General features: G+C 43.8%; 1 protein-coding gene across 1 annotated transcript; it reads left to right on the top strand.

The window, feature by feature from the left end:
• Positions 1 to 26,697, top strand: LOC124039898 (vesicular glutamate transporter 1-like). The gene is made up of 13 exons (XM_046356427.1): positions 1 to 516; positions 11,459 to 11,711; positions 12,402 to 12,520; positions 12,614 to 12,728; positions 13,097 to 13,184; positions 13,517 to 13,603; positions 16,060 to 16,202; positions 19,374 to 19,523; positions 20,506 to 20,638; positions 21,984 to 22,094; positions 22,412 to 22,539; positions 23,584 to 23,653; positions 24,035 to 26,697. The coding sequence occupies exons 1-13, from the start codon at positions 455 to 457 to the stop codon at positions 24,334 to 24,336; spliced, it is 1,761 nt and encodes a 586-aa protein (XP_046212383.1). The 5' UTR covers positions 1 to 454; the 3' UTR covers positions 24,337 to 26,697.
• Positions 26,698 to 27,036: the final 339 nt, after the last annotated feature.

Genomic DNA, 27,036 nt, shown 5'->3' with positions numbered 1-27,036 from the left:
CAGTAATCTGGTTTCAGCACCATGGATAGCGACACTCGCAGCCAGACAGCGGCCGACCGTTCATTCGAGATACACATTTGGATTGGTTTTATAAATTATTTTTAACTTGCTAAAGCACTGCTAAAACAACGTAGGCTATTTGTCTAATCTCAATTTTGGGAAATGTGGGCATGGGAAGTGTTAGTGCTTTTTTCTTGAATATTTACATATGCGGTTCACTTTGGTTTGATTTAGACTAGAATAATCAGAGGGTATTAGGAGGGTGTGGATGTCTGTGTTCATAACTCTGTGCGTAAAAACGGTGTGGACCAGTTGGTTGAGAAAGGAAAGCGAGGTTTAATGGTGTGTGAGTGAAAGGTTAAGGGCGGAGGGAGAAGGTGATAGGGAAGAGAGCTACGCGCTCAAGCGGGAGTGCGCGCGGGAAGCAAATCGGTCGGAGCTTGGAGCCGGGAGGATGGAGATCCGACCAGATAGGTTTAAGATCGTCGCGGGCAAGACCCTTGGTAAATTACACAAGTAAGTGAAAACAACAGCTTCATAGCTTGCATTTTCTGTGCGGTGTATTTGTTAAAGTTGTGTAGCCTAAACTATACCTTGTTCGCGTAGCGCACGCAATCCAGATCAAGGTCTTGTTTGTGACAGTATTAGGCTACCTACCCACTTGTCATCCCGGCACTAAGTTTATAAAAGTTTAAACAAATATATAGGCCTATTCAATATTAGCCTAGGGCTATTTATGTTTATAAGATATAAAGTAGGCTATGACTTTTATCCGAACTTTTGTTTAAAAAACGAACGGATGGGCCTTGACACCTAAAATCCACATGCCCAAAACCCTTATCAATAGAACAGTCAATTTAGTAAAACCGTCGTTATAATATCTTACTTCAAATAAGACATGGAAGATATAGGCTACATACATAAATGCATGTTCAGAAATTCCTTTGATCCCAGTGAATGTGATGATGTTGTTTTTTTTTACATGTAGGCTGCTTTAATTCAATTGTGTGGTAAATTGCAATTGTAAAGGAGTGGGTGGGTTATGGTTGTTTTGATGTTAAAATATTTGATTTCCACTATGTTATCGTAGCGTGTGCTCTGTGTCATAGATACCTAAGATTAACTTAATTCAGGCCCTATAAATTGACGTATAGGCCCACCTCGGAATGCTGTCCTCATCCTTTCTTTACCAGAGAACTTGAGACAGTTTCCGTTCCGGCCTTTCTAAAGTCTATACATCTATGCCTAACTGAAATGATTTACTGAAGGCGTAGAGTGAATTAATGTTTTCTGTGGGAGAAAATGTGGACATCAAAACTGTCCATTTGTTCTCTATAGGCAGTGATGCGGTGCTAGACTATTTTATGTTTGTTATGACTCTTTCTCATAGAAATAAAACCCTTTTTTTTGCTTTAGAAATAAAATGGGCCCATCTAACATTTTTCATTGTCAAATGTATTATTATAACACCTGAACAATGAATTTCTTAGCGATGCTAGGATGAGTGTTAACAGCATCCATTGTTTACAAAGGTAAGCCACACTAAATGGTGTACGAATAATTTATAATCAGGCCATAATTAATGTATATTAACATGTTGAAAAAGGGGAAAAGACTCTGAGGTAAAAACACCTACTGGAAAAATGTGTCTAAAATGTGACATTGCTCTACAAGTTTAAAAAATGAGGAGGTGGCATCAAAATGTGCATATCCAAGAGAAGTATCTCTGTCTGATGTTCATGCTTGGTTCATATTTTACCTAGCCTACAGTCAAATCATTATTGGGCGGGCGGTTAACTACATGATAAGAACTGATCTTTGTGCTATGCGCTTTAGTTGAACATTCTTTTGTATAAAAAAAGACGTGTCCAGGCCAGCTGGTCAACTAAATATTGGCACTTTGTAAAAGCAGTGAAAGTTAGATCAGCATCTCATTTGCCTAATGAGATACAGTGTGTGGCCACTTGAGAGAGCAAGTGCTGGCTATTCTGCTCAACAAATGTGGAAGACATCTATACTTTAATAAGGGAACATAACGTTTATTTGGTGCGGCCACGATGCAAAAAAATGGGTGATTCATCTGCAGAAACATTGATGGATATCGGAGCGCAAATAGTTCGCGATCTCCTTTCTCTCGGGATTTGAAGAAGCGTCTGAACACATAAATCCTCTCCCGAAATAGCCCTCTCCCCCCTCCAAGCTGTCGGCCCACGTAAATCCCTATACACCTCTCTCTCGCTCTCTCTGTAGGTAGCCTACCTCTCCAGGTTCTCCCGGTCTACGGTTTAATAACTCGCCATCGTCTGCTCCCCTCCCCCAAAGGCAGGGATTACTGTACCTACCTGCCCTACGCGATCGTTACCAAACCTTCACTTCCTTATCACATGCGTGCGCTGAGGTGTTCCCCAGTGCGTAATATGGTGCCTTGGTTTGTGGCTGCTGTTACGACCCTATGTTGTGTGAATTTTTGTGACATTTAGCCTTATATGACATGTAAATAGTTAGGCCCATTTTTCTTCATAGAGGTCTGGTACTCTCTTATAGGTCTATTAATTATTTTTCCGCCAGGTGATGGCAGCAAGGCAAGACAAAATTCCTTCCCACGAAAACAGGCTGAAATTTCAGGGCTTTTTTAAACCCGAATTTCGATCTTGTCTCATCGCTGCAACTACCCAAAGGGCTCGGGAGGCGAAGGTAGAGTCATGCGTCCTCCGAAACAAGACCCGCCAAACTGCGCTTCTTAACACCCGCCCGCTTAACCCGGATGCCAGCCGCACCAACGTGTAGGAGGAAACACGTTCACCTGATGACTGAGGTCAGCCTGCAGGCGTCTCGCCCGCCACTAGGACACACTAGAGCGTGATGAGCCAAGTAAAGCGAAATGAGCCCCTAGCCAAACCCTCCCCTAACCCGGATGTCACTGAGCCAATTGTGCGCCACCCTATGGGGCTCCCAATCACAGCCGGTTGTGATACAGCCTGGGAACGAACCATGGTCTGTGGTGACTCCTTTAGCACTGGGGTGCAGTGCCTTATACCACTGACTTACACCACTGACTTACACCACTGACACCCGGGACCCCTTTCAGGCGGTCTTTTCAAAGAGGTCTTCAACTAAAAAGGTATTATCATTTTCACAATTTTACAGTAGTATCCCAGCCTTATAGTTTGGGAATATACTCTCACCGGACAGTTTATTGGGTACACCACCCTGTTCACAAATGGATTACACCTACAGACAGAGATTCACATGGCCGTGGCTTGCTGTATAAGACAGGTATCTCGACATTCAGCCACTCTTCGATTGAACGTTACAATGGGCAACACGAGTGACCTAAGCGACTTTGAGCAGGGTATGATCGTCAGTGCCAGGCACGCCGGAGCCCCTATTTCCGAAACTTGCCACCCTTCTGGGCTTTTCTTGCACAACCGTCAAATCAAATTGTATGTTTGTCACACTGGGGTGCGACAAACAAAAAGCATAGTCAGCGGCAGTCCAGTGGGCGAAAACAGCTCGTTGAAGGAGAATGTCAAGAATCGTGCAAGCTAACAAGCGGCCCACAAACAGCAATGACGGTGCAGTGCGACATATACGCCACGCACAACTCCCCGATCCTTGTCACGGATTGCTATTGCAGCAGACGATCACACCGGGTACCACTCTTTGCAGCTAAACCCAAGAAGAAGCGGTGGGCCTGCGATCACCAACACTTGACCGTTTACTTGAGGGGCCTGCGCAGTCCCCCAGACCTCAGCCTAATAGTGCATCTTTGGGATGAGATGGCACGAGCTGTTGATGGCATAAATGCACCACAGTCCAGCCTGCAGCAACTGCGTGTTACAGTCGCGTCAGCATGGACCGACATCCCTGTGGAACGTTTCCTGTGGCACTTTGTAGAATGCCCCGAAGAAGTCAGGCTTTTCTGGAGACAAAAGGGGGTCTGATCTGGTATGAGATGGGTGTACCTAATAAACTGTCCGGTGAGTGTATAAAACACAGGAAATCACATTTGACTGTACTGGGCCTTTTAATATGCTCCTCTTCCTTAACTTCTTTGATATCTGTCAGATGAATAACCAACTCTTACACTTGTTGTTCAATGATTAATAACCTATTGTTGCGATGATTGTGCTCGGGCCCTCATAACTCACAATAACAAATTACTTATGTAAACATGTTATAAACAGTTGGATAATTACTTATCTTTAACTGCAATCAGATTTTTCAGATACTCTGGAAAGGCATTGTCCCTAAAACAGGCAGTAGATATTTCGATCCAGCTGTTTGGTCATGCGTTGAGGTCATAACAAAAACAAATGTAGTTGAATGCAATTCATATTCTTATGGCTGGGCCCTTTGCCCACATGATAAAACTGAAGAAATTCACCACACGTGAACTTGTCTGCGGTATAGTGTCTTATTTACACATGTAGCCACTGTTTTTGACCGTGTGATGCATTTAAAATGTGTTATTATAATTTGGGGGTGCTTATATTTGTCCTATTTCACACATGTACAAGTGGTTTAATATGCATGTTTGAATTGGAAATGTTTTTTTTATTTTTATAATTATTTATTTATTTTCATATCCCAACTCCCCGCTCACCAAGGGTGTTTCAGGGGGTCGTGGCCAGGTTCAGCAATTATCAACGGTGACCCTGGAGCAATTAGGGTTAAGTGCCTTGTTCAAGGGCACATCGGCAGATTTGTCACCTTGTCAGCTCAGAGATTCAAACTAGTAACCTTTCAGTTACTGGCCCAATGGTCTAACCGCTAGGCTACCTGCCACCATCATATTCATAATGACATGTCATGACATTTCAACAAAATATCAGTCACCAGTCTAAATTTAGAGCTTTTTGTAATCCAAGTACAACATCTATTCATGTTTCTAAAGCTCATTTTGGTCCAGTCCAGTGTGTGGATTGTTTAGAGAATTTGGCGTTTGGTTATTGTATTATTCAAGAGAGTTCCAGTGCCCTTAGCTGACGTCTCACTCTGTGGTGAAAGGTTTTCCTATGGTAGCCATTTATCATTCTCTCAACTATTCCTTTGTGTGTTGACTAGTCTGCAACCTCCATCTCTTTATTCTGATGAGACCTAAATTATGTAGTTGTTCAAGACAGTCTGTGTCAAAAATATCATATTCAGGTGGTATTGCTTCCCAGATCCAGTCCTATTCCTCATGTCCAATTTATTCTTCAATCAATAATCTTCACCTGTTGATTGAACTGTGAACTGCACTGCTGAACTGTTCTCACACCTATGTCCTTGACGAAAGAATTAAGAGATTATGTTGGAGGGAGAACCCACTATACTCATTTGACAAGCCAATGAGCAAGGATTAAGGGTCACTGACCTCTATTTAATGTGCTACACTGTAATATGTCTGAGTATTGTGTAGACAGACTTCCACATTTACTACACAAGTATGTGTCAGTCTGTCTGTTTGTGTGACATTACTTAGAGTGAAAACGAGGGGTTGGTAAAGCGCTAAGGATTAAAAGGGATATACGTCTCAGGGTCAGACAAAGCCAACCGAAAGTTGAGACATGGAGGAAAAAGAACCAGAGTTAAAACTCTCTAAGACAGAGAACGAAAGACATGAAAAAAAAAACATTTCAAAGTATCTGCTGCAATGATATCAAGTGAATGCTGGCATATTTTCTATGTCATAACCATGGGACAGTTGGCTCCTAGCCCGTTTTCAGCTGTTTGCAAGGCAACAGTGTTGAGCACGTTTCACTTTTAACACATTTTATAAACACCTGATGGTTATCAGAAGGACATTGTTTCGCCAGTACAGATGTGCACTTCCATGTGCAATCCTGTTCAGACGGAAAGATATTTCTCAGGACGCAGAAAGGGGGGTTGGTGTTAAAAGAACAGTGGTGCAAGATGGGTGTGACGATGTGAGAAGAGAGGGAATTGACGATGAAAGGCAGGGACTGAGACGAAACTAGAGAGATGAACGAGAGACAGGAAGAATAGAGGGAAAGAGAGGCGCACAAATACAGAAATAGTATGAAGCGGTATTAATAATTCATCCTCAGCAAAAGTCATTAATACTTAATGTCAGAGAATGCTGGAGCCATTGCTTGTGTGAACTGTTTTTGGTATGGGCATCGTAGTGGCACCCATTTTGTGGATATTTATTTTTTCACGTATTGGTGTACATAGTTTCCGGATACCACAGCAATTTTCGACTTGCCACAATGCAGTTTGTAAATTGTAGTTGGAAGCAAACTGTAGTTGGATGCCAAATAAGGTATACAGTTTGCTGTCAAAAGTGTAGGCGTAATTCAAATGTGTTGATTTTACTTTCTTATCATTCTCTAGCCTCCACATAGCAAGTCACCTTGTAAAATGGCCTTGCATGTTGATGGGGGGTGACAAACACCTTGTGCTTTCAGGGATTATATTGGTTTATAATCCCATCTAAGCATCACCTTTCCCTGGTTCTTGTGAAACTTTTGTATCTTAATTAGCAGTTTCCTCATTCCACCTCATACTCTATTGTTTCTGATGTCTGTAAAATGACAATAGTTCGATTTTGGAGGGATGAAAAGGTCTGTGGGAAAAATAATTATAACACAGCACAGTGTGGTTCAATTGAGTACTCATTTGTTACCATTCCCAAGGACTATGCCCAACTAGCGAATAACTATGCAAGACCAATAGTCTTATTCCTTGGACGAGAAACGGTCAACTTTGCAGTTCAAACAATACTGGCTTCAACACTGACTGATCATAAGTTTTGTATTCTTCCGCCTCCTCGTCAGTTTTGTATTCTTCCGCCTCCTCGTCTGCTCTAAACCAATGTGAAATCTTTACATCCAAAGCAGAGATGATATGATTGGCTCCCCCCCCCTAATCACCTGAGCATTAAAAACAAATGCCCAAACAGGAAATAAAGCAAGGGCATGTGAAACCTCAGTCTCCACAACCCACCATATCCATTGGCCTTGCAGCAGAGGAATAAAGCATGGCCTGTGAACTCAGCACAGCCTCACATTGGGGCCGAGCTGATCTCATGCTTAATGGATGATGTGCCTCAGCTGAATACATATTTGATGGAGGCTGGCGCAGGTCGTTAGCATGTTTGCTCAGTGAGCTGGATAGGTCGGGAGAGAGCAGGAGAGAGCGAGGTGAAGAGATTCGGCCAGAGATGTGCCAAAGAGACAAGTGCTGTTTTCACCGTACGGTTTTAGCTCTACTGTATTACAGCCTACCTGCCGAGGCCTGTCAGATTGGTAATGTCAGCAAAAAACCTATTCGGGAAAAAAAACTCACCGCAGGCCGGGGCTTGACCAAGGTGACATTGAAGTGTACTGAGGTGGTTGACATTGTTTTGAGGTTTACAGGAAGGAATGTCTGTCTTGGAAGAGCCTGTTTGGGTTGTAGATGTCAAGCATAGCAATTAAAATACATCAGCAATGAATAAAATCTCATGTAAGTTTAATACCATGCAAAATACATAATTAATGCATGGAAGACCCACACACAAACCTGCATTGCTGACTGGTGCTTTGCTGACAAGAACATATACTATTGAGTCACAAGTATGTGGACACTCCTTCAAATGAATGGATTTGGCCATTTAAGCCACACCCGTTGCTGACAAACTTTGGCAGTAGAATAGCCCGCACTGAAGACCTCAGTGACTTTCAACGTGGCACCGTCAAAGTATGCCGCATTTCCAACAAGTCATTCCATCAATTTCTGCCCTGTTAGAGCTTCCCCGGTCAAATGTAAGTGCTGTTATTGTGAAGTGGAGACGTCTAGGAGCAACAACGGCTCAGCCGCGAAGTGGTAGGCTGCACAAGCTCACAGAACTGGACCGCTGATGCGCTGTCACGGCCGTCAAAAGAAGTGGACCAAGGTGCAGCGTAGTCAGCGTACATTTTCCTTTTATTTTAGAAATGTCGCCAACAAAACAACAAACGAAAGCAACAACCGTGAACAATCAAGGCATTAGTGCCACAAACAAAATTAACTACCCACACCGAAAGGAGGGAAAAAGGGCTACCTAAGTATGATTTCCAATCAGAGACAACGATAGACAGCTGTCTCTGATTGAGATCCATACCCGGCCAAAACATAGAAATAAAGAAACATAAAAAACAGAATGCCCACCCCATATCACACCCTGACATAACCAAATAGAGAAATAAAACGGCTCTCTAAGGTCAGGGTTGTGACAAGTATCACATAAAAATCGTCTGTCCTAAGTTGCAACACTCACTACCAAGTTCCAAACTATCGCTGGAAGCAACATCAGCACAATAACTGTTCGTCTGGAGTTTCATGAGATGGGTTTCCATGGCAGCACAGCCGCACACAATATCACCATGCGTAATGACAAGCGTCGGCTGGAGTGGTGTAAAGCTTGCCACCATTGGACTAAAGAGCAGTGAAAATGCGTTCTCTGGAGTGATGATATACACCAAGTCACTTGGCTCTGTCATAACCTCACATGGTCTCTCCTATCATTGCTATGCAGACGACACACAATTAATCTTCTCCTTTCCCCCTTCTGATGACCAGGTGGCGAATCGCATCTCTGCATGTCTGGCAGACATATCAGTGTGGATGACGGATCACCACCTCAAGCTGAACTTCGGCAAGACGGAGCTGCTCTTCCTCCCGGGGAAGGACTGCCCGTTCCATGATCTCGCCATCACGGTTGACAACTCCATTGTGTCCTCCTCCCAGAGCGCTAAGAACCTTGGCGTGATCCTGGACAACAAACTGTCGTTCTCAACTAACATCAAGGCGGTGGCCCGTTCCTGTAGGTTCATGCTCTACAACATCCGCAGAGTACGACCCTGCCTCACACAGGAAGCGGCGCAGGTCCTAATCCAGGCACTTGTCATCTCCCGTCTGGATTACTGCAACTCGCTGTTGGCTGGGCTCCCTGCCTGTGCCATTAAACCCCTACAACTCATCCAGAACGCCGCAGCCCGTCTAGTGTTCAACCTTCCCAAGTTCTCTCACGTCACCCCGCTCCTCCGCTCTCTCCACTGGCTTCCAGTTGAAGCTCGCATCCGCTACAAGACCATGGTGCTTGCCTACGGAGCTGTGAGGGGAACGGCACCTCAGTACCTCCAGGCTCTGATCAGGCCCTACACCCAAATAAGGGCACTGCGTTCATCCACCTCTGGCCTGCTCGCCTCCCTACCACTGAGGAAGTACAGTTCCCGCTCAGCTCAGTCAAAACTGTTCGCTGCTCTGGCTCCCCAATGGTGGAACAAACTCCCTCACGACACCAGGACAGCGGAGTCAATCACCACCTTCCGGAGACACCTGAAACCCCACCTCTTTAAGGAATACCTAGGATAGGATAAAGTAATCCTTCTCACCCCCCTCCCCCCTTAAAATATTTAGATGCACTATTGTAAAGTGGTTGTTCCACTGGATGTCATAAGGTGAATGCACCAATTTGTAAGTCGCTCTGGATAAGAGCGTCTGCTAAATGACTTAAATGTAAAATGTAAATGATGAATCGCGCTTCACCATCTGGCAGTCCGACGAACGGATCTGGGTTTGGTGGATGCCAGGAGACGCTACTCCAATTCATAGTGCCAACTGTAAAGTTTGGTGGAGGAGAAAAAATGGTCTGGGGCTAGTTTCATGGTTCTGGCTAGGTCCCTTAATTCCAGTGAAGGGAAATCTTAACGCTACAGCATACAATGATAATCTGGATAATTATATGCTTTTGATTTTGTGGCAACAGTTTGGGGAAGCCCTTTTCCTGTTTCAGCAATGCCCAAATGCACAAAGCGAGGTCCATATAGAAATGGTTTGTCGAGATTGGTGTGGAAGAACTTGACTGGCCTGGACAGAGCCCTGACCTCAACCATAATGTACACCTTTGGGGTGAAGCTATGCCATACCTATTCACCCAACATCAGTACCTGACCTCACTAATGCTTTTGTGGCTGCATGGAAGAAAGTCGCTGCAGCATTTGACAGATTTTTCACCAAGTCGGTTCGGGGATTCAAACCAGCAACCTTTCAGTTACTAGCCCAATGCACTTATCCGTTAGGCTACCTACCGCCATGTGCCATTTAGCAGACACTTTTATCCAAGCAACTTAGTCACGACATCATGAGCGCATATATTTAACATATGGGTGGTCCCTGGAATCAAACCCACTCCTCTGGTGTTACGAGTGCCGTGCTCTACTGACTGAGCTACAAAGGACCAGTCTTTGCACCACCTTTAAGGTCTGTATGTTAAAGGCGGTGTCTATACAAGTCCTAAGCCAACTCTATACATAAGCAAAAAAAGAAACGTCCTCTCACCGTCAACTGTGTTTATTTTCAGCAAACGTAATGTGTAAATATTTGTATGAACATAAGATTCAACAACTGAGACATAAACTGAACAAGTTCCACAGACATGTGACTAACAGAAATGGAATAATATTTCCCTGAATAAAGGGGGGTCAAAATCAAAAGTAACAGTCAGTATCTGCTGTGGCCACCAGTTGCATTAAGTAACTGTTGCATTAAGTCCTCTTGGACTGTACCAGATTTTCCAGTTCTTGCTTTGAGATGTTACTCCACTCTTCCACCAAGGCACCTGCAAGTTCCCGGACATTTCTGGGGGAATGGCCCTAGCCCTCACCCTCCGATCCAACAGGTCCCAGACGTGCTCAATGGGATTGAGATCCGGGCTCTTCAATGGCCATGGCAGAACACTGACATTCCTGTCTTGCAGGAAATCATGCACAGAACGAGCAGTATGGCTGGTGGCATTGTCATGCTGGAGGGTCATGTCAGGATGAGCCTGCAGGAAGGGTACCACATGAGGGAGTAGGATATCTTCCCTGTAACGCACAGCGTTGAGATTGCCTGCATTGACAACAAGCTCAGTCCGATGATGCTGTGACACACCCAGACCGTGACGGACCTTCCACCTCCAAATCGATCCTGCAATGTTCGGATGTACCGATTCTGTGCAGGTGTTGTTACACGTGGTCTGCCACAGCGAGGACAATCAGCTGTCGCCCTGTAGCCCTGTCCTAGGCGTCTCAGAGTACAGACGTTGCAATTTATTTCCCTTGCCACATCTGCAGTTCTCATGCCTCCTTGCAGCATGCCTAAGGCACGTTCACGCAGATGAGCAGGGACACTGGGCATCTTTCTTTTGGTGTTTTTCAGTAGAAAGTCCTCTTTGGTGTCCTAAGTTTTCATTACTGTGACCTTAATTGCCTACCGTCTGTAAGCTGTTAGTGTCTTAAACCTCGTTCCACAGGTGCATGGTCATTCATTATTTATGGTACATTGAACAAGCATGGGAAACAGTGTTTTAACCCTTTACAATGAAGATCTGTGAAGTAATTTGGATTTTACGAATTATTTTTGAAAGACAAGGTCCTGAAAAAGGGACATTCTTTTTTTGCTGATTTTATATATCATATATAATATATCCTCTCCTTTTCGTTCTCAGAATCCTAGAGAAGCGGCAGGAAAATGGTGAGACAATCGAGCTCACCGATGAGGGTCAGGCAGTTATCGTGGAGGAGAAGGAAATGCCCGTGGTGGACTGCACCTGTTTCGGCCTGCCCCGGCGCTACATCATCGCCATCCTCTCTGGCCTGGGCTTCTGCATCTCCTTCGGTATCCGATGCAACTTGGGCGTTGCCATCGTCAGCATGGTCAACAACCAAACCATCTACAAGGGCGACAAGCCGATTCTTGTGGTGAGTCAGAGATATTGTCTTAGAACAAAGGGTTCTAAAAGGGTTCTTTCAGGACAGGTAGGGTTCTACGTGGAATCTATTCCATCTAAATAACACTTTATGTCTGAAAAAAAGGGTTGTTGAGGGTGCTTTGTTGAGTGAAAACATTCTACCTGAAACCGAAAATGGTTCTCTTACAGGGACAAGCCAAAGACATCTTTATGGTTCTAGGTAGCACCTTTGTTTCCATGAGTGATATGTGTTACTTGTTGGTAACCAGTGAGGGGAGAATGAATCCCTATTGTCAGTGGTGCTATGTATGCTCTCAAAGGGTCAGAGTTGGACCAATCAGGTTGCTTTGGCTTTACCTCCTTCTCCTAAATGGATAATTACCTTATTGGTTGTAATGACCAACAAACACGAGACTCATGCCTTGTTGCACTAGCTGAAAGAGGATTGTTACTGCCAGTTGAAATGTGGTGGCCATCAAAGTTGCTAGGTCCCTATGATCGCAATCAAATAGTTTGATTGTCAACTGCGGCTTTGTCTTTTATTGAATTAAGACTTTGATTCATGATTACTGTAGAAGGGTGATAGTTACGGTCACTTACTTTAGCTATCTAAATGATTTTTTCCCACCATCCCAAAAAATATTTTCCTCACCTTTCGTTGCTTTGAACTCTTCTTTCGTTTTTCTCACTCACTCCACAGAAAGCTCAGTTCAACTGGGAACCAGAAACGGTCGGAATGATCCACGGGTCATTTTTCTGGGGATACATAGTAACCCAAATACCCGGGGGATTCATCTGTCAAAAATTTGCAGCCAACAGGTCAGCTGCTTTTACTTGTATGTAAATAATGTGACTATTTCAATAACTATTACTGTAGGTAGATATCTGATTCTTTTCCCCTCTATCACGCAGAGTCTTTGGTTTTGCCATAGTGGCCACGTCATGCCTGAATATGTTGATCCCATCGGCAGCACGAACTCACATTGGATGCGTTATCCTTGTCAGGATATGTCAAGGACTCGTGGAGGTGCTTGGCTACATCCAATGGCTTCCCCTAGCAGACATCAGAGTTCACACTTGCACTATGCTGACAACGTATTGTTTTCTCTATGGTGAACTGGCCACTGCCCGGCCATGTGTCATTCTTGACTAGAATGTTTCCTTTCTAAAGTGTAAAATGCATTTCACCTGATACACCCTATGAGAGAAAGAGTTACACCAGGAAGTTATGTCGTTGATTTTAGGAGATCAACTTTTCAAACGAGAAAGAAAACATTCTCGTCAAGTGTGACACATGGCCAGTCCACCATAGAGAAAACAGCTGTCAGCAACCTTTCAGTACAACTGCAAATATAAAAAGTTGTTGTTCACCTAATGTATCTCTTTCTCTCGTAGGGTGTTTCATACCCAGCATGCCACGGCATCTGGGCAAAATGGGCCCCGCCTCTTGAAAGAAGTCGATTGGCCACAACAGCCTTTTGTGGTGAGGTCATCTTTCTTTTCTGTCATCCTCTCTGTCTCCCGTCTTTGTCTGGACACTACAAAAGGGACAAAGTTTCGACTACAATTAATATGACTTATTGTGATGACGTATTTCTCCATAATTCTTCTTGTAAAACCGATGTTTTCTACATGACTAGAACCATTTCATCATCTACTGTGACTATTTTGACCATTATAATAATTAATTATCATGCTGTGATTGCTCAAGATCGTAGTTCGAGTTCCACAACAATGTGTTTAATGCTGTTGATTTCCATATGAATGACCTTTCGGTCTCCCTCATGTTTGAGTGTGTCTGCCTCTGTATCTCAGGGTCCTATGCAGGAGCTGTGATAGCCATGCCACTGGCTGGAGTGCTAGTCCAGTACTCAGGGTGGTCATCTGTCTTCTATGTCTACGGTTAGTGACTTCTGTTTGTCATAAATGTTCCCAACTTAAAGTGATAGACAGGGCCTGTGTTATGGGCGGCCGTTAGGGGGCCTGGCCCGCCCTGCCGTACCTCCTTGCCCATCCAAATAACATATTGAAATATTGATCATTTATTTGACCAAGAGGCGTGCCGACAGAAAGACTCTTCAATGTCAGATAAAGCATCCGAGCGAGCGAAACAGTGCCCCCTCTGTCTTACTATATGTAGCCCATGTATCTGATTCGGTATGGACCAAAAGAGTATGGCATGTTATACTATTTCTAGCCAGACCTCATCAGATACATGGGCTACATATAGTAAGACAGAGGGGGCGCTGTTTCGCTCACTCTGATGCTTTGTCCTGTGAGAGAGTTTCAGCAGAGCGGAAGAGGCGATGCAAGAGGGCTCACGCTCGCCAAAATCTGTCCAGAATAAGCCCAATGCGTTTGCATGGGCATAATATGCAGACCTAAGCTTGTCCCCTTGCCTTCCTGGCTTGGGACAACGATTCCCATCGTTGGGGCGGAAACAAGAGCCTGTCGTCATTATATACAGATCTCTGATTTCAGACTCTTGCGAATTGGAAGGGAAAGTTGGTGGGTGGACAGTGCACTGTTAAGATAATGGCTTCCCCTATAGTCAATTTATGTTTTTTTGCCAAAATGATATATTCAAATACTTCACCAGAGAGCATGACTTGGCCGCAGAGGATCATTAGCTTGTTTACATTTTTTTTGTTGTTGATTATTTCAAATCACAAGTGTGTAAGCCTATGCTTATTTGGGAATCGTGCAAATTTTGGCAGCGTGAATAGCAATATGTTTAGCTGATTTGAATTGCAGCTGTCAGTGAAAAACATCTAAAATATGTGTGAAGGTGATGTCTGAATATATTTTAAAATGTTGCAACAAGAAGGAGGGGAGGGATGTGTGGCGAAGATATGGCATGTCTCTCTCCAGAATGCACTCACTCAGCTTTCCAGAATGCGCTCAGTGGTCTCCTGACAATTCTTGCACATTCATTGTTTCATTATGTGAATTGTTTACCCTTTGATCGTATTTTTGTTTCGCAATTCCCCATTACATATGTCACCAGTAGGTCTAGTAAATGTACCATTATTCCCCAATCATTTGATTACATACATTTCTGTTAATGCATGTATTGATTACAGTTATACCGTTCTCATTCTTGGAGTGGAAACGTTGTTTGCAAAATTTACAACCTGCTACACTTGTGAGAAACAAGTTAATGTAGAAAAGTGCCCATTTGGCAATGTCTGATTTCTGATTGTCTTATCTCACCACGTCCAACATAAGCTGAGCTTTTCAGTTATTTTTTCTTCACCTCACACTAAGTCAGTCTGTTTTTTTAAACATCAATTTCGAATGATTTGAAAGCAATATCATGAAAATGTTTCCAACACTCCCGGCCTCGATAATCACCAGGTTTTGGTGTGAAAGAGCAAAATATCATGATCTGATGATTCCATATATAGTATCTACTGGAAACGTCATAAAAAGCAGCTGTCTGTCCCAAGCTAACTGGCGCAGGAAACTCTGAGGGCCTGGAATAGGCTAGTTGATACAATGTTGCACTTCAATAGCTCAAGTCAAGACATATAGAAAGGGAGGCAGAGTATAGAGATTAATGTGATTGAAAGAAGCAGAATTTTCATCAGGATATTATCTGCTGTTTTTATTTTTCGAGTTTAGGCCTATGTATTTTACTTAGATGACGTGGAAGTTATAGGCCTACTGCTGCATTGGCCTATAGGCTATCTCTGAGTTCTATGCGCTCATGTCTTTAGACTACACACACAAACAGTAGGTGGGTTGTATCTCTCCCCACAGCCCACATTCCTTGTATATCACTACCAAGCTGGCAGTTCCATACCATTCCCTCCCTCCCTCCCGAGATTAGGAGGGACCTTGACAGTGTCTCTTTCCTGTCGTAAGTTTTTCAAAGTTCCAACCAGGTCAGGTCATGTATAGTTTAATTGTCCTCCGTGTTTTCTTAGTCACAGACACACATTTCTCTCCCTTACTTGTCTCGAACCAAACCTTATTGGACTTTAGTCTAATTATCCTTAATACATTTTACATAGTCTAATAATTACGTTAGTCTAATTATTCTTATACGTGTTACAAAATCTAATAATTACGTTTCAGGGTGGAATTCTTTAGTCATTACCTTAAACATATAAATTCCCTTATCAATCTGTTAGCAAAAGTGAACAATCCCTCAGTTCACTTCATGTATGCAAATTCCACAAATGCTTATGAATTGGCTGTGAAACGTATGCACTGTAGCTCTGACTCTTAGTCTGTACTTGTTTTAAAAATATCCTTTTCCCTTTTCCTCATCTTCCATCAGTTCTCCACTTTTACACTTCCTCTATTCTTCCTATTTTCTCCCCACTCTTTTCACTCTTCCTTCCACCTCCCAGGCAGCTTTGGGATCTTCTGGTATCTCTTCTGGATCCTGGTGTCATACGAGAGTCCGGCAGCCCACCCTACCATCACAGAAGAGGAGCAGAAATACATTGAGGAGGCAATCGGAATGTCAGCCGCGAATGCCACACCTGTTACGGTTAGTCAACAATACACCAATTCCTCTATTCACTCACTCACTTCTGAATTAACTTCTTCTCCAGATTCACTTTTCATGGCCCCTCCTTGTCTTGTTCTGTTGGTGTGATTTAGCGTTTTTGAGCCTTTGACATTTTGTTTTTAGTTAAGTGCCTGCGTCTGAAGTGGCACACTTTTCCCTCTATCAAATGTTATTTATCACATGCACCGAATACAACAGGTGCCCGTCAGGAAGTCCAGGATCCAGTTGCAGAGGGAGGTGTTTAGACCCAGGGTCCTTAGCTTATTGATGAGCTTCGTGGGCACTATGGTGTTGAACGCTGAGCTGTTGTCAATGAACAGCATTCTCACATAGGTTTTCCTTTTGACCAGGTGGGAAAGGGCAGTGTGGAGACTCAATCTCACATCTGTAGATCTGTTGGTGCGGTATGCGAATTGTAATGGGTCTCCAGTTTCCGGCCCGATGGTGTTGTGAGCCATGACCAGCCTTTTAAAGCACTTCATGACTACCGACGTGAGTGCTACGGGGCGGTAGTCATTTAGGCAGGTGACCTGTGCTTTCTTGGGCACAGGGTCTATGATGGTCTGTTTGAAACATGTAGGTATTACAGACTCCGTCAGGGAGAGGTTGAAAATGTCAGTGAAGACACTTGCCAGTTTGTCCGCACATGCGTTGACTTCACGTCCTGGTAATCCGTCTGGCCCTGCTACTTTGTGAATGTTGACCTGTTTAAAGGTCTTGCTTACATCTGCTACGGAGCGCGTAGCACAGTTGTCCAGAACAGCTGGTGCTCTCATGCATGCTTCAGTGTTGCTTGCCTCGAAGCGAGCATAAAAGGCTCTGGTAGGCTCGCATCACTGGGCAGCTCGCAGCTGGGATTCCATTTCCAGTCCGTAATATTTTTCAAGCCCTGCCAAATCCGACGATCGTCGAAGCCGGTGTAGTAGGATTCAGTCTTAGTCCTTTATTGGCGTTTTGTCTGTTTGATGGTTCGTCTGTGGGCATAACAGGATTTTTGAGGTAAAAACCTGGGGCGCATTCAGCAGGACGCAAAGTTTTGGTATGTTCAGATGGAACAAACATGTATACTTTTCAAAGTCTTGCGTCCTACTGAACGCTCCACCAGGTTGTTAGCTTTTTGAATGGTACGTGCTAGAATCAAGCCGTTTATCTGAGGAAAAGAGGGAGACTTGGCAACAGAACCTGGCTATGTAATGCAGTGTGGAAAGTGGGAGAGTTGAGTGTGACTACAAATTCAAAGACAGCCTACTCTATTCATGGCATTTCTATCTGCAATGTCCGAGAAGGTTTTGCAACTGAATGTGGCCCTGGTAACATTACCAGCAGCTTACTGTAAATGCAAACATTTGGTGGCACAGAAATAAAGGGAAAGGAATAGCAAAAATGTATTTACTAAATTAATCTTGCCACTACACTATATCTGTCTGGTTAAATAACTTTTTGAGTTCATGGGAATCCAGTGACGCAGAATTGAGCACTTGGACCAGGACTCGAGCACTGGGACTCGGACTTCAGCAATAGGGACTCGTGACTCGACCCTAGACGCGACCATTGGACTTTGGTCTCGATTTGGACTCGAGATTCAAGTCACATCACTGGGTGAAACGGTCATTAGCTCCTGTTCAAAGTCATTAGAGTGGCTGTGGCGTCTGTAGAACTTTGATAACAATGACAGAGTGACAGAGGTGCAACCCATACTACTTTGCAGCACCATCTGGTGGCTGTGCTTCTATCTCTCTCTGTCTCTCTGTCTGTGTCTCTCAGTCTCGATCTCTGTCTGTGTCTCTCTGTCTGTGTCTGTGTCTCTCAGTCTGTCTGTGTCTCTCAGTTTCTGTCTGTGTCTCTGTCTGTGTCTCTCAGTCTCGATCTCTGTCTGTGTCTCTCTGTCTGTCTCTGTCTCAGTCTGTGTCTGTGTCTCTCAGTCTCTGTCTGTGTCTCTCAGTCTGTGTCTGTGTCTCTCAGTCTGTCTGTGTCTCTCAGTTTCTGTCTGTGTCTCTCAGTCTCGATCTCTGTCTGTGTCTCTCTGTCTGTCTCTGTCTCAGTCTGTGTCTGTGTCTCTCAGTTTCTGTCTGTGTCTCTGTCTGTGTCTCTCAGTCTCTGTGTCTGTGTCTCTGCGTCTGTCTGTGTCTCTGTCTGTGTATCTCCGTCTCTCCGTCTGTGTGCCTGTGTCTCTGTGTGTCTCTGTCAGTCTCTGTCATATATATATATATATATATATATATATATATATATATATATATATATATATATATATATATATATATATATATATATATATAGACTATGTATATATATATGCCATTTAGCAGACACTTTTATCCAAAGCGACTTACAGTCATGTGTGCATACATTCTACGTATGGGTGGTCCCGGGAATCGAACCCACTACCCTGGCGTTACAAGCGCCATGCTCTCTGTGTCTCTGTCTGTGTCTCTCAGTCTCTGTCTGTGTCTCAGTCTCTGTCTGTGTCTCAGTCTCTGTCTGTGTCTCTCTGTCACTCTCTCTCTCTGCCTCTCTCTCTCTCTCTGCCTCTCTCTCTCTCTGCCTCTCTATCTCTCTGTCACTCTCTCTCTCTGCCTCTCTCTCTCTCTGTCACTCTCTCTCTCTGCCTCTCTCAGCTTGTCTGTTTTGTGTATGTAGTTTTGTGTAGTATCTATGTAGGCTGAATTTGGAATTTACATGGCCAGATAATTCTTATATATATTTGTCATATTTCTGCTTTTGGGAAGAGAATAGGATGTTACTCTATGTTTACTAGAGGTTAATGAGGCAATACAAATGTGATGTGACTAAAATGAAAGGGCATTTAGTTGACTAAAATAGCCCACTGTTTTCGTAATTTTTACAATAACTAGACTACAATAATGACAAAAGTGTGACTAAAACACAAGAATATTTTAGTCCAAATGACTAAGACTAGCCTAAATCAACAACAAAAAAAGTGTCAAAATGAACACTGCTCTGGCCAAAAGCAGTGTCTTTTAGAGCACACAATAGAGTCATGATAACATGATCAACCCAGGTCTCCATGTGGTGGTTGTTACAAAGGCTCTAAATCTGTGTCATTTTTAAACAACTCTATTCAAATCTATTCAGTAGGTTTTTGGTTTTATTTTACTGTGCAACCTGACACTGGATGCTTTCCTCTAGAAATGGAACACGCCTTGGAGAGCCTTTTTCACTTCGATGCCGGTCTACGCCATCATCGTGGCCAATTTCTGTAGAAGCTGGACCTTCTACTTGCTCCTCATCAGCCAACCTGCATATTTTGAGGAAGTGTTCGGGTTCGAGATCAGCAAGGTGTCTAAGACGAGGAATATCCATGTAGAGCTGGCCTAGAGCCACACTCAGAAAAAAGGGTTCCAAAAGGGTTCTTCTGCTGTCCCCATAGGAGAACCATTTGTGGTTCCAGGTAGAACCTTTTATGGTTCCAGGTAGATCCCTTTTGGGTTCCATGTAAAACCCTCTGTGGAAAGGGTTCTTCATGGAGCCAAAAAGGGTTATTTAAAGGGTTCTCCTATGGGGACAGCCGAAGAACCCTTTTGGGTTTTAGATAGCACCTTTTTTTGCTAAGAGTGTAGTGCTGTACTAGTACAGGTTTATCTGGCTTTGTGTGATCCCGGGGTTGTGTGATCCCGGGGTTGTGTGATCCCGGGGTTGTGTGATTCCAGGGTTGTGTGATCCCAGGGATGTGTGATCCCAGGGTTGTGTGATCCCGGGGTTGTGTGATTCCAGGGTTGTGTGATTCCAGGGTTGTGTGATCCCAAGGTTGTGTGATCCCATGGTTGTGTGATCCCGGGGTTGTGTGATACCGGGGTTGTGTGATCCCGGGGTTGTGTGATTCCAGGGTTGTGTGATCCCATGGTTGTGTGATCCCGGGGTTGTGTGATCCCGGGGTTGTGTGATCCCGGGGTTGTGTGATTCCAGGGTTGTGTGATCCCATGGTTGTGTGATCCCGGGGTTGTGTGATTCCAGGGTTGTGTGATCCCAGGGATGTGTGATCCCAGGGTTGTGTGATCCCGGGGTTGTGTGATCCCGGGGCTGTGTGATCCCAGGGTTGTGTGATCCCGGGGTTGTGTGATCCCGGGGTTGTGTGATCCCAGGGTTGTGTGATCCCGGGGTACACAAATTGTATTTTTATCTTTTCTTTTGAGGACTTCTAAAAAGCAGAGTTATGCTACTCTAAATCTTGTCTTATTTGTCGTACAGTACTCAAAAATATATTCCCGCTCCTTTTTCCAAACCTCTGCTCACATATCCACCCCTCCACCCCACATCACAGGTGGGCTTGGTGTCGGCGCTCCCCCATCTAGTGATGACCATCATCGTGCCGATCGGGGGCCAGCTGGCTGACTACCTGCGCACAAACAAAATCATGAGCACCACCAATGTCAGGAAGATGATGAACTGTGGAGGTAAGTGAGGAGGGTGAAAAGGGGAGGTAGGAAAGAGGAGGACGGAATTACAAATATATAAATATTTTACCTTAACTAGGCAAGTCAGTGAAGAACAAATTCTTATTTACAATGACGGCCTAGGAACAGCGTGTTTAACTGCCTTGTTCAGGGGCAGAGCTGGAGCAGGCGGAAGGGCAAGAGGTGTCATTGATTTTGAGATTTGCTATCAAGTGTTTGTATCCATGAATCATAAAAGATTATTGGTTGATTTGTATCAAATCAAACCACATTTTTATGGATGCATACACATACAGACGTAAGGCCGGCTAGTGACAGTGACTAAGTTCATGGCAGGGTCCTGGGTGGAGGCCGGCTAGTGACAGTGACTAAGTTCAGGGCAGGGTACTGGGTGGAGGCCGGCTAGTGACAGTGACTAAGTTCAGGGCAGGGTACTGGGTGGAGGCCGGCTAGTGACAGTGACTAAGTTCAGGGCAGGGTCCTGGGTGGAGGCCGGCTAGTGACAGTGACTAAGTTCAGCGCAGGGTACTGGGTGGAGGCCGGCTAGTGACAGTGACTAAGTTCAGGGCAGGGTCCTGGGTGGAGGCCGGCTAGTGACAGTGACTAAGTTCAGGGCAGGGTACTGGGTGGAGGCCGGCTAGTGACAGTGACTAAGTTCAGGGCAGGGTACTGGGTGCCAATGATTCCAAGTCTGTATGTAAGCAGCAGTCTCTCTGTGTTAGTGATGACTGTTTAACAGTCTGATGGCCTTGAGATAGAAGCTGTTTTTCAGTCACTCGGTCCCAACTTTGATGCACCTTTACTGAGCTATCAGTCAGCTTGTGCCAGTTTTGTCATACATGACCTCTACTTTTACATGAGAAAAACTACAACTACAAGGAGAAATAGCAGGTTTAAAAAAAAATTGAACTAAAAGATTCAGGAAAGATATTGACCTGGAAAATACAACACCTTGTTTTGTGGTAACCACAGAGTCCAGTCGATGCGTGAGAAAATGATCACTGCATAAGGCAAACGATGACTCACCGTAAACGCAGCATCGCTTGCCACTGTAGACTATTTTTGAACTGCAGAGAAATCGATAGAGGAGTGAGGGGAATGAGAAGCGTGTATATATATTTATATCTCACTGTGTGAAGCTGCACCATGTAGAGCCACAGTTAGGTTATATTTTCCTCAATACCCTTTAGCTCGAAGGCAACAAAGGAAATAATGTCTTAAAGAAAAATATTCTGTTTTATCTGCAACAGAAATCAATCCCCATTCATGTACCTGTGTATTCAAAGCTCATTTGATTCTTGACTTCCTCCATATGTGTTTCTGGGTCTTTATTTCCTTGTGATAGGTTTCGGGATGGAAGCCACCCTACTGCTAGTGGTCGGGTTTTCTCATACGAAAGCTGTGGCTATCACTTTTTTGGTTTTGGCTGTGGGCTTCAGTGGGTTCGCTATTTCAGGTGAGACTTGGTTTGTTCTCTTTTATGTCTCTCATACCTCTGCGATTCTCTCCTCCAAGACACTCTTTGGCCTTATCGCACAGCAGAAGAAGAAGAGTTCACTGCAGCACCTCACAGAAACAAATAAGCTCTGTCAGCAGAACAACTAAACCTGATCTGTCCATCGAGAATTGCGTAATCTCTCAAGCTCAGTTGTTTAGGGGATCGTCCGTATCTGGCATAGAGTTTGGCTACTAATATATCATATTCCTGGAAATGGATCGTCTGTGTAGTTTACAACAACAACATGGTGACCTTTCTCTCTGTTTCCCCATTAGGCTTTAATGTGAACCATCTGGACATTGCTCCCCGCTATGCCAGTATCCTCATGGGCATCTCCAACGGTGTGGGCACTTTGTCTGGCATGGTGTGCCCGCTCATTGTTGGCGCCATGACCAAACATAAGGTACAAAATGACTCTACTTCGACACAATATAATAACATCACACTGCCTACTGCATTAATTACTGACTACTACACATCGTCGTATAAACCATTATCTATCATAATACAGCAAGACACTGATGGAGGAGTAAGAGACAGATTCTTACTCAATATTCATCCTTTCAGACTTTCTTCTTTTATCACTTGTTTTAATCGATTTTTCTCACCCCATTCACTCTCTTTTTTTATTTTCTCTCTCTCTCTCTCTCTCTCTCTCTCTCTCTCTCTCTCTCTCTCTCTCTCTCTCTCTCTCTCTCTCTCTCTCTCTCTCTCTCTCTCTCTCTCTCTCTCTCTCTTTCTCTCTCTCTCTCTCTCTCTCTCTCTCTCTCTCTCTCTCTCTCTCTCTCTCTCTCACACCTTTCTCTCTCTCTCTCTCTCTCTCTCTCTCTCTCTCTCTCTCTCTCTCTCTCTCTCTCTCTCTCTCTCTCTCTCTCTCTCTCTCTCTCTCTCTCTCTCTCTCTCTCTCTCTCTCTCTCTCACACACGGACACACACTCTCTCTTTCACTCGGTCTAACAATCACTCTCCTCTTTATCTTTCTCCCTTCCTCTCTCGCCTTAGACTCTCTCTCTCTCTCTCTCTCTCTCACCCTTTCTCTTCTCTCTCTCTCTCTCTCTCTCTCTCTCTCTCACACCCTTTCTCTCTCTCTCTCTCTCTCTCTCTCTCTCTCTCTCTCTCTCTCTCTCTCTCTCTCTCTCTCTCTCTCTCTCTCTCTCTCTCTCTCTCTCTCTCTCTCTCTCTCTCTCTCTCTCTCTCTCTCTCCCTTTCTCTCTCTCTCTCTCTCTCTCTCTCTCTCTCTCTCTCTCTCTCTCACACCCTCTTCTCTCTCTCTCTCTCTCTCTCTCTCTCTCTCTCTCTCTCTCTCTCTCTCTCTCTCTCTCTCTCTCTCTCTCTCTCTCTCTCTCTCTCTCTCTCTCTCTCTCACACACACGGACACACACTCTCTCTTTCACTCGGTCTAACAATCACTCTCCTCTTTATCTTTCTCCCTTCCTCTCTCGCCTTAGACGCGGGAAGAGTGGCAGTATGTGTTTCTCATTGCTGCACTTGTTCATTACGGCGGTGTTATATTCTATGGTGTGTATTCTCTCTCAATCCCCCATCCCTCTTCTTTGCACATCCTAATGAAGCTGTATAATGATGCTCCGTTTCACAACAATTGTTTGCCATTTACTCTTGAATTGACCCTGAAGTAAATAAACGGGTTTCATTTGTATCAAACTCATTTCATGCCACACAAGCTAGATCCTTCATTGAAAATCAAACATGCATTCTCATATCGCTCTCCCCTTTTGCACGATTGCATTGCCTTTTGTAATAATGTTCAGATATGATTCATTTTGGCCCTACTTTCCATGTGTTAATGCAGCCCTTTAGTGTAGAACTAAATCATCTAGATCCAAGCCAAGTAAGTACAGCTTTGGGCAGAACGTTTTTGTTTTGTCTTTTGTATTCCAGGACTTTTTGCCTCCGGAGAAAAACAGTGGTGGGCAGAGCCCGAGCAACTTAGCGATGACAAGTGTGGAATTCTGGATGAGGATGAGCTGGCCAACGAGACGGAGGAGTTGTACCGTACTAGCGGAGGAGGAGGCTACGGAGCAACGAGCCAAGCCCCGGATCCCAATGGAGGAGGAGGAGGAGGAGGAGGAGGAGGTGCAGGAACCTGGGTTTCAGACTGGGACAAGACTGAAGAGCTAGTACAACCACCAGGAACCAATAGTTACCTACATGGAGGAGAGGAAGACAGGGAGCTAACATAGAGGAAGTTACAGGGTGGGGTAGCAGACAGAACGAGTACGTAAAAGAGTGAAAAGTTTCCTTGTGGCACAGGATCTTGGAAAGGGGTGGATTAGGTAGATGGGATGAGGGCAAGGAGTGGAAGAGGGGGAGGAGGAGGAAGAAAAGCCAGCATGTTCATAGTATTATTTATGGGGAACTGAAAATGATTGTACAAAAGTGGAAAGAGGATGAGCCATAGCTGTACTAAGCGTGTGTATGTGAGTGTGTTTTTTGCATTTGTGAACCGTGTGTGAGACATTCTCACTAAGAGTATTTTAGGGCACCAATGCTTCTTTTGTCGATACAGGTACACCTCTTATTGAAGAGGGATATTTTTAGGCCTAGTTTGGTTGCTTTCATTCACAGTGTGTTTATTGTAACCCACCATATGGGTTGTTTGAATATATTCCATCGTGAGGATGAGCCTGATTTTTGTTACCATGTTTGTCACAAGACTACCTGTAGATCTACAACGGAATGCCATATACTATATCACAGTCTGGTGGCTAACAATCAACATGTTAATTCAATCCATGATAACGTTCACACTTTGAAGAAAAAGCATCTTACTTGTGCCAATAAGTAGTATTGGTTTGCTTAATCTGGAGAGACGCTGTCCAAAAAATTCCAAAGTTATTGACTTACGGCTTTGTACCAGTTTATCTGTAAGTCTGTTCACCATTCCTTCCACAGTATCAGTTCAATGAGTACAATTTTCAATTCTAACATGTCCACGAATTGTATACATTAGGCCTCGAACCTGTCTGCCTGGTTGAAAAGGATTGTCTGTTGAGATGTTGCCTTGGAAATAATTACAAGGGATGTGGTTTTAGACAAATAGTCCGAAGGATGAGAAAAATAGTTGCGCCAAAAGACCAACTCAGAAACATCACCCAATCCAAGTTCTGCAAAATATAGTGAAAGACGTTTATTGACAGGTAATACTGGTATTTGACAGGTATATATTTCACATACAGTTGTTAGACTCTTCGGTTTGACTTTATATAAGACTGTATGTATGAAGGTGTTTTGGGAAAGGGAAATGGAGAATTGCATAAAACGTAATAGTATTGTTCTGTAACAAGTCTGGATTCCGTATATACACTGTATTCTCCACCTCCAATAGACTCGTACCTATGTTATTGTAGTTTTGTATTGATTTCCACTGTTTGTCTTGCCGGTCACGCTTGATATATTGTGATGTCAGTGCGCTCGTGCCCGAAGAACCAGTTTGCAGTCACCAAAGAGCCCCCCCCCCCCCCCCCCAAAAAAAAACACACACACCAGCCTGTGCCCACCGTCACAGCGACTAAGCAATAGCACACGGAGGGAGAGAGGCTGTGGGGTCATGATCCCAAAGAGCGCCCACCACGACCCTATCAATCACTCATCCAAACCAGTCAAATAGTGACTGCTTTGAAGGGCAAAATGGTGCATGAAGCTATATACCAGTCAATGGTTGACAGTACATTTCAAACATGATATTGATGTAGCCGCTGGCTCCATCCAATGCAGGGTCGTGTTCATTAAGCACCAAAAGAAGAAGAAAAAACGGACTGAAACAGGGAGGGACTACCTCGACTTATGAAATACACGACCCTGGTGTCCATACAGAGCAGAGAAGGGGAACCGGAGATCTCTCTCTCTCTCCTATGGAGGAACAACCCCTCCCTTTACTTATATAGTCTGCACTGAAGTGTAACTCTGGATATACTTAGAATCGTCGGTAAAGGCTATATTTTTACGCACTTAGTCAAAAAGCAATAACTAATGAATTATGTATGTCACTGAACATGTTGAATTTCTGTACATAAATAATAACTTTACTGGTAAGCTTTTTGAGTTATTAAGTTAGCCTTAGAGCCCTAAGATAAAACCCATGTTTTCATTGCTAAAGCAGAGTGGTGTCTCACTTTCAGACTTAGATCAAATATGGCAAAAACGTATTTTCAGGTACACTTGATTTTGCACTTTTGGGACAATTACATTGGCTCATCTGTACCAGGCAAACTAAATCAAGTGCAACTTAAGTATTTAAACGTTTTTTTTACCTACATATTTCACCCAGGTCTGATCACTTCGACTGACGAGTTTGTTTCAGTCATTGGCGATAAACAATATTAGTCTTTCACAGTCCTGGAAAGGATGAATATTTACTGTTTGGGTTTTTACTGTGGTTGTGTTTTTGTTATTTTTTTTATAGACTGTCAGCTGCTTTCATTCTTTAACAGTTTTGTTTTGTTCTTTACTGTATAATGTAAAATTGTGTATGTAAAAAAACACGTACATGTGGAAATAATATTGTATAATAAAAGCTAGAGGACAATATTATTATCACTATATTATTACTATTATCATTACTACTGCTATTATCAACATTATTACAAATTATTCAACATTATTTTGGAACATCACATTCTATTTTCTCTATGAACCTGTTCAGTTTTCTATACTTGTGGATGGTATGTGAATTGTGAACAAACTGTATAATACACAAAGCCTCCTGCTTGTCTGGTTCCCACTTTATCTGCCCACATATTTCCCTTCGAACACCCCATTCTTCCCTCTGCCTCTGGTTGGGCTGCTAATGGGCTCTGCCATATCCCTTTCCCATCTATTCATCACTGGGCTTCAGATATCACCCTAGAGAAAATGGGAGAGAGAAATATAGATTTTGATGG

Source organism: Oncorhynchus gorbuscha, linkage group LG07 (assembly GCF_021184085.1).
Source record: "Oncorhynchus gorbuscha isolate QuinsamMale2020 ecotype Even-year linkage group LG07, OgorEven_v1.0, whole genome shotgun sequence".
Classification (NCBI taxonomy): Eukaryota; Metazoa; Chordata; class Actinopteri; order Salmoniformes; family Salmonidae; genus Oncorhynchus; species Oncorhynchus gorbuscha.
The sequence above is the reverse complement of the archived record's forward strand: the minus strand, read 5'-3'. Positions and strand labels throughout refer to the sequence as shown.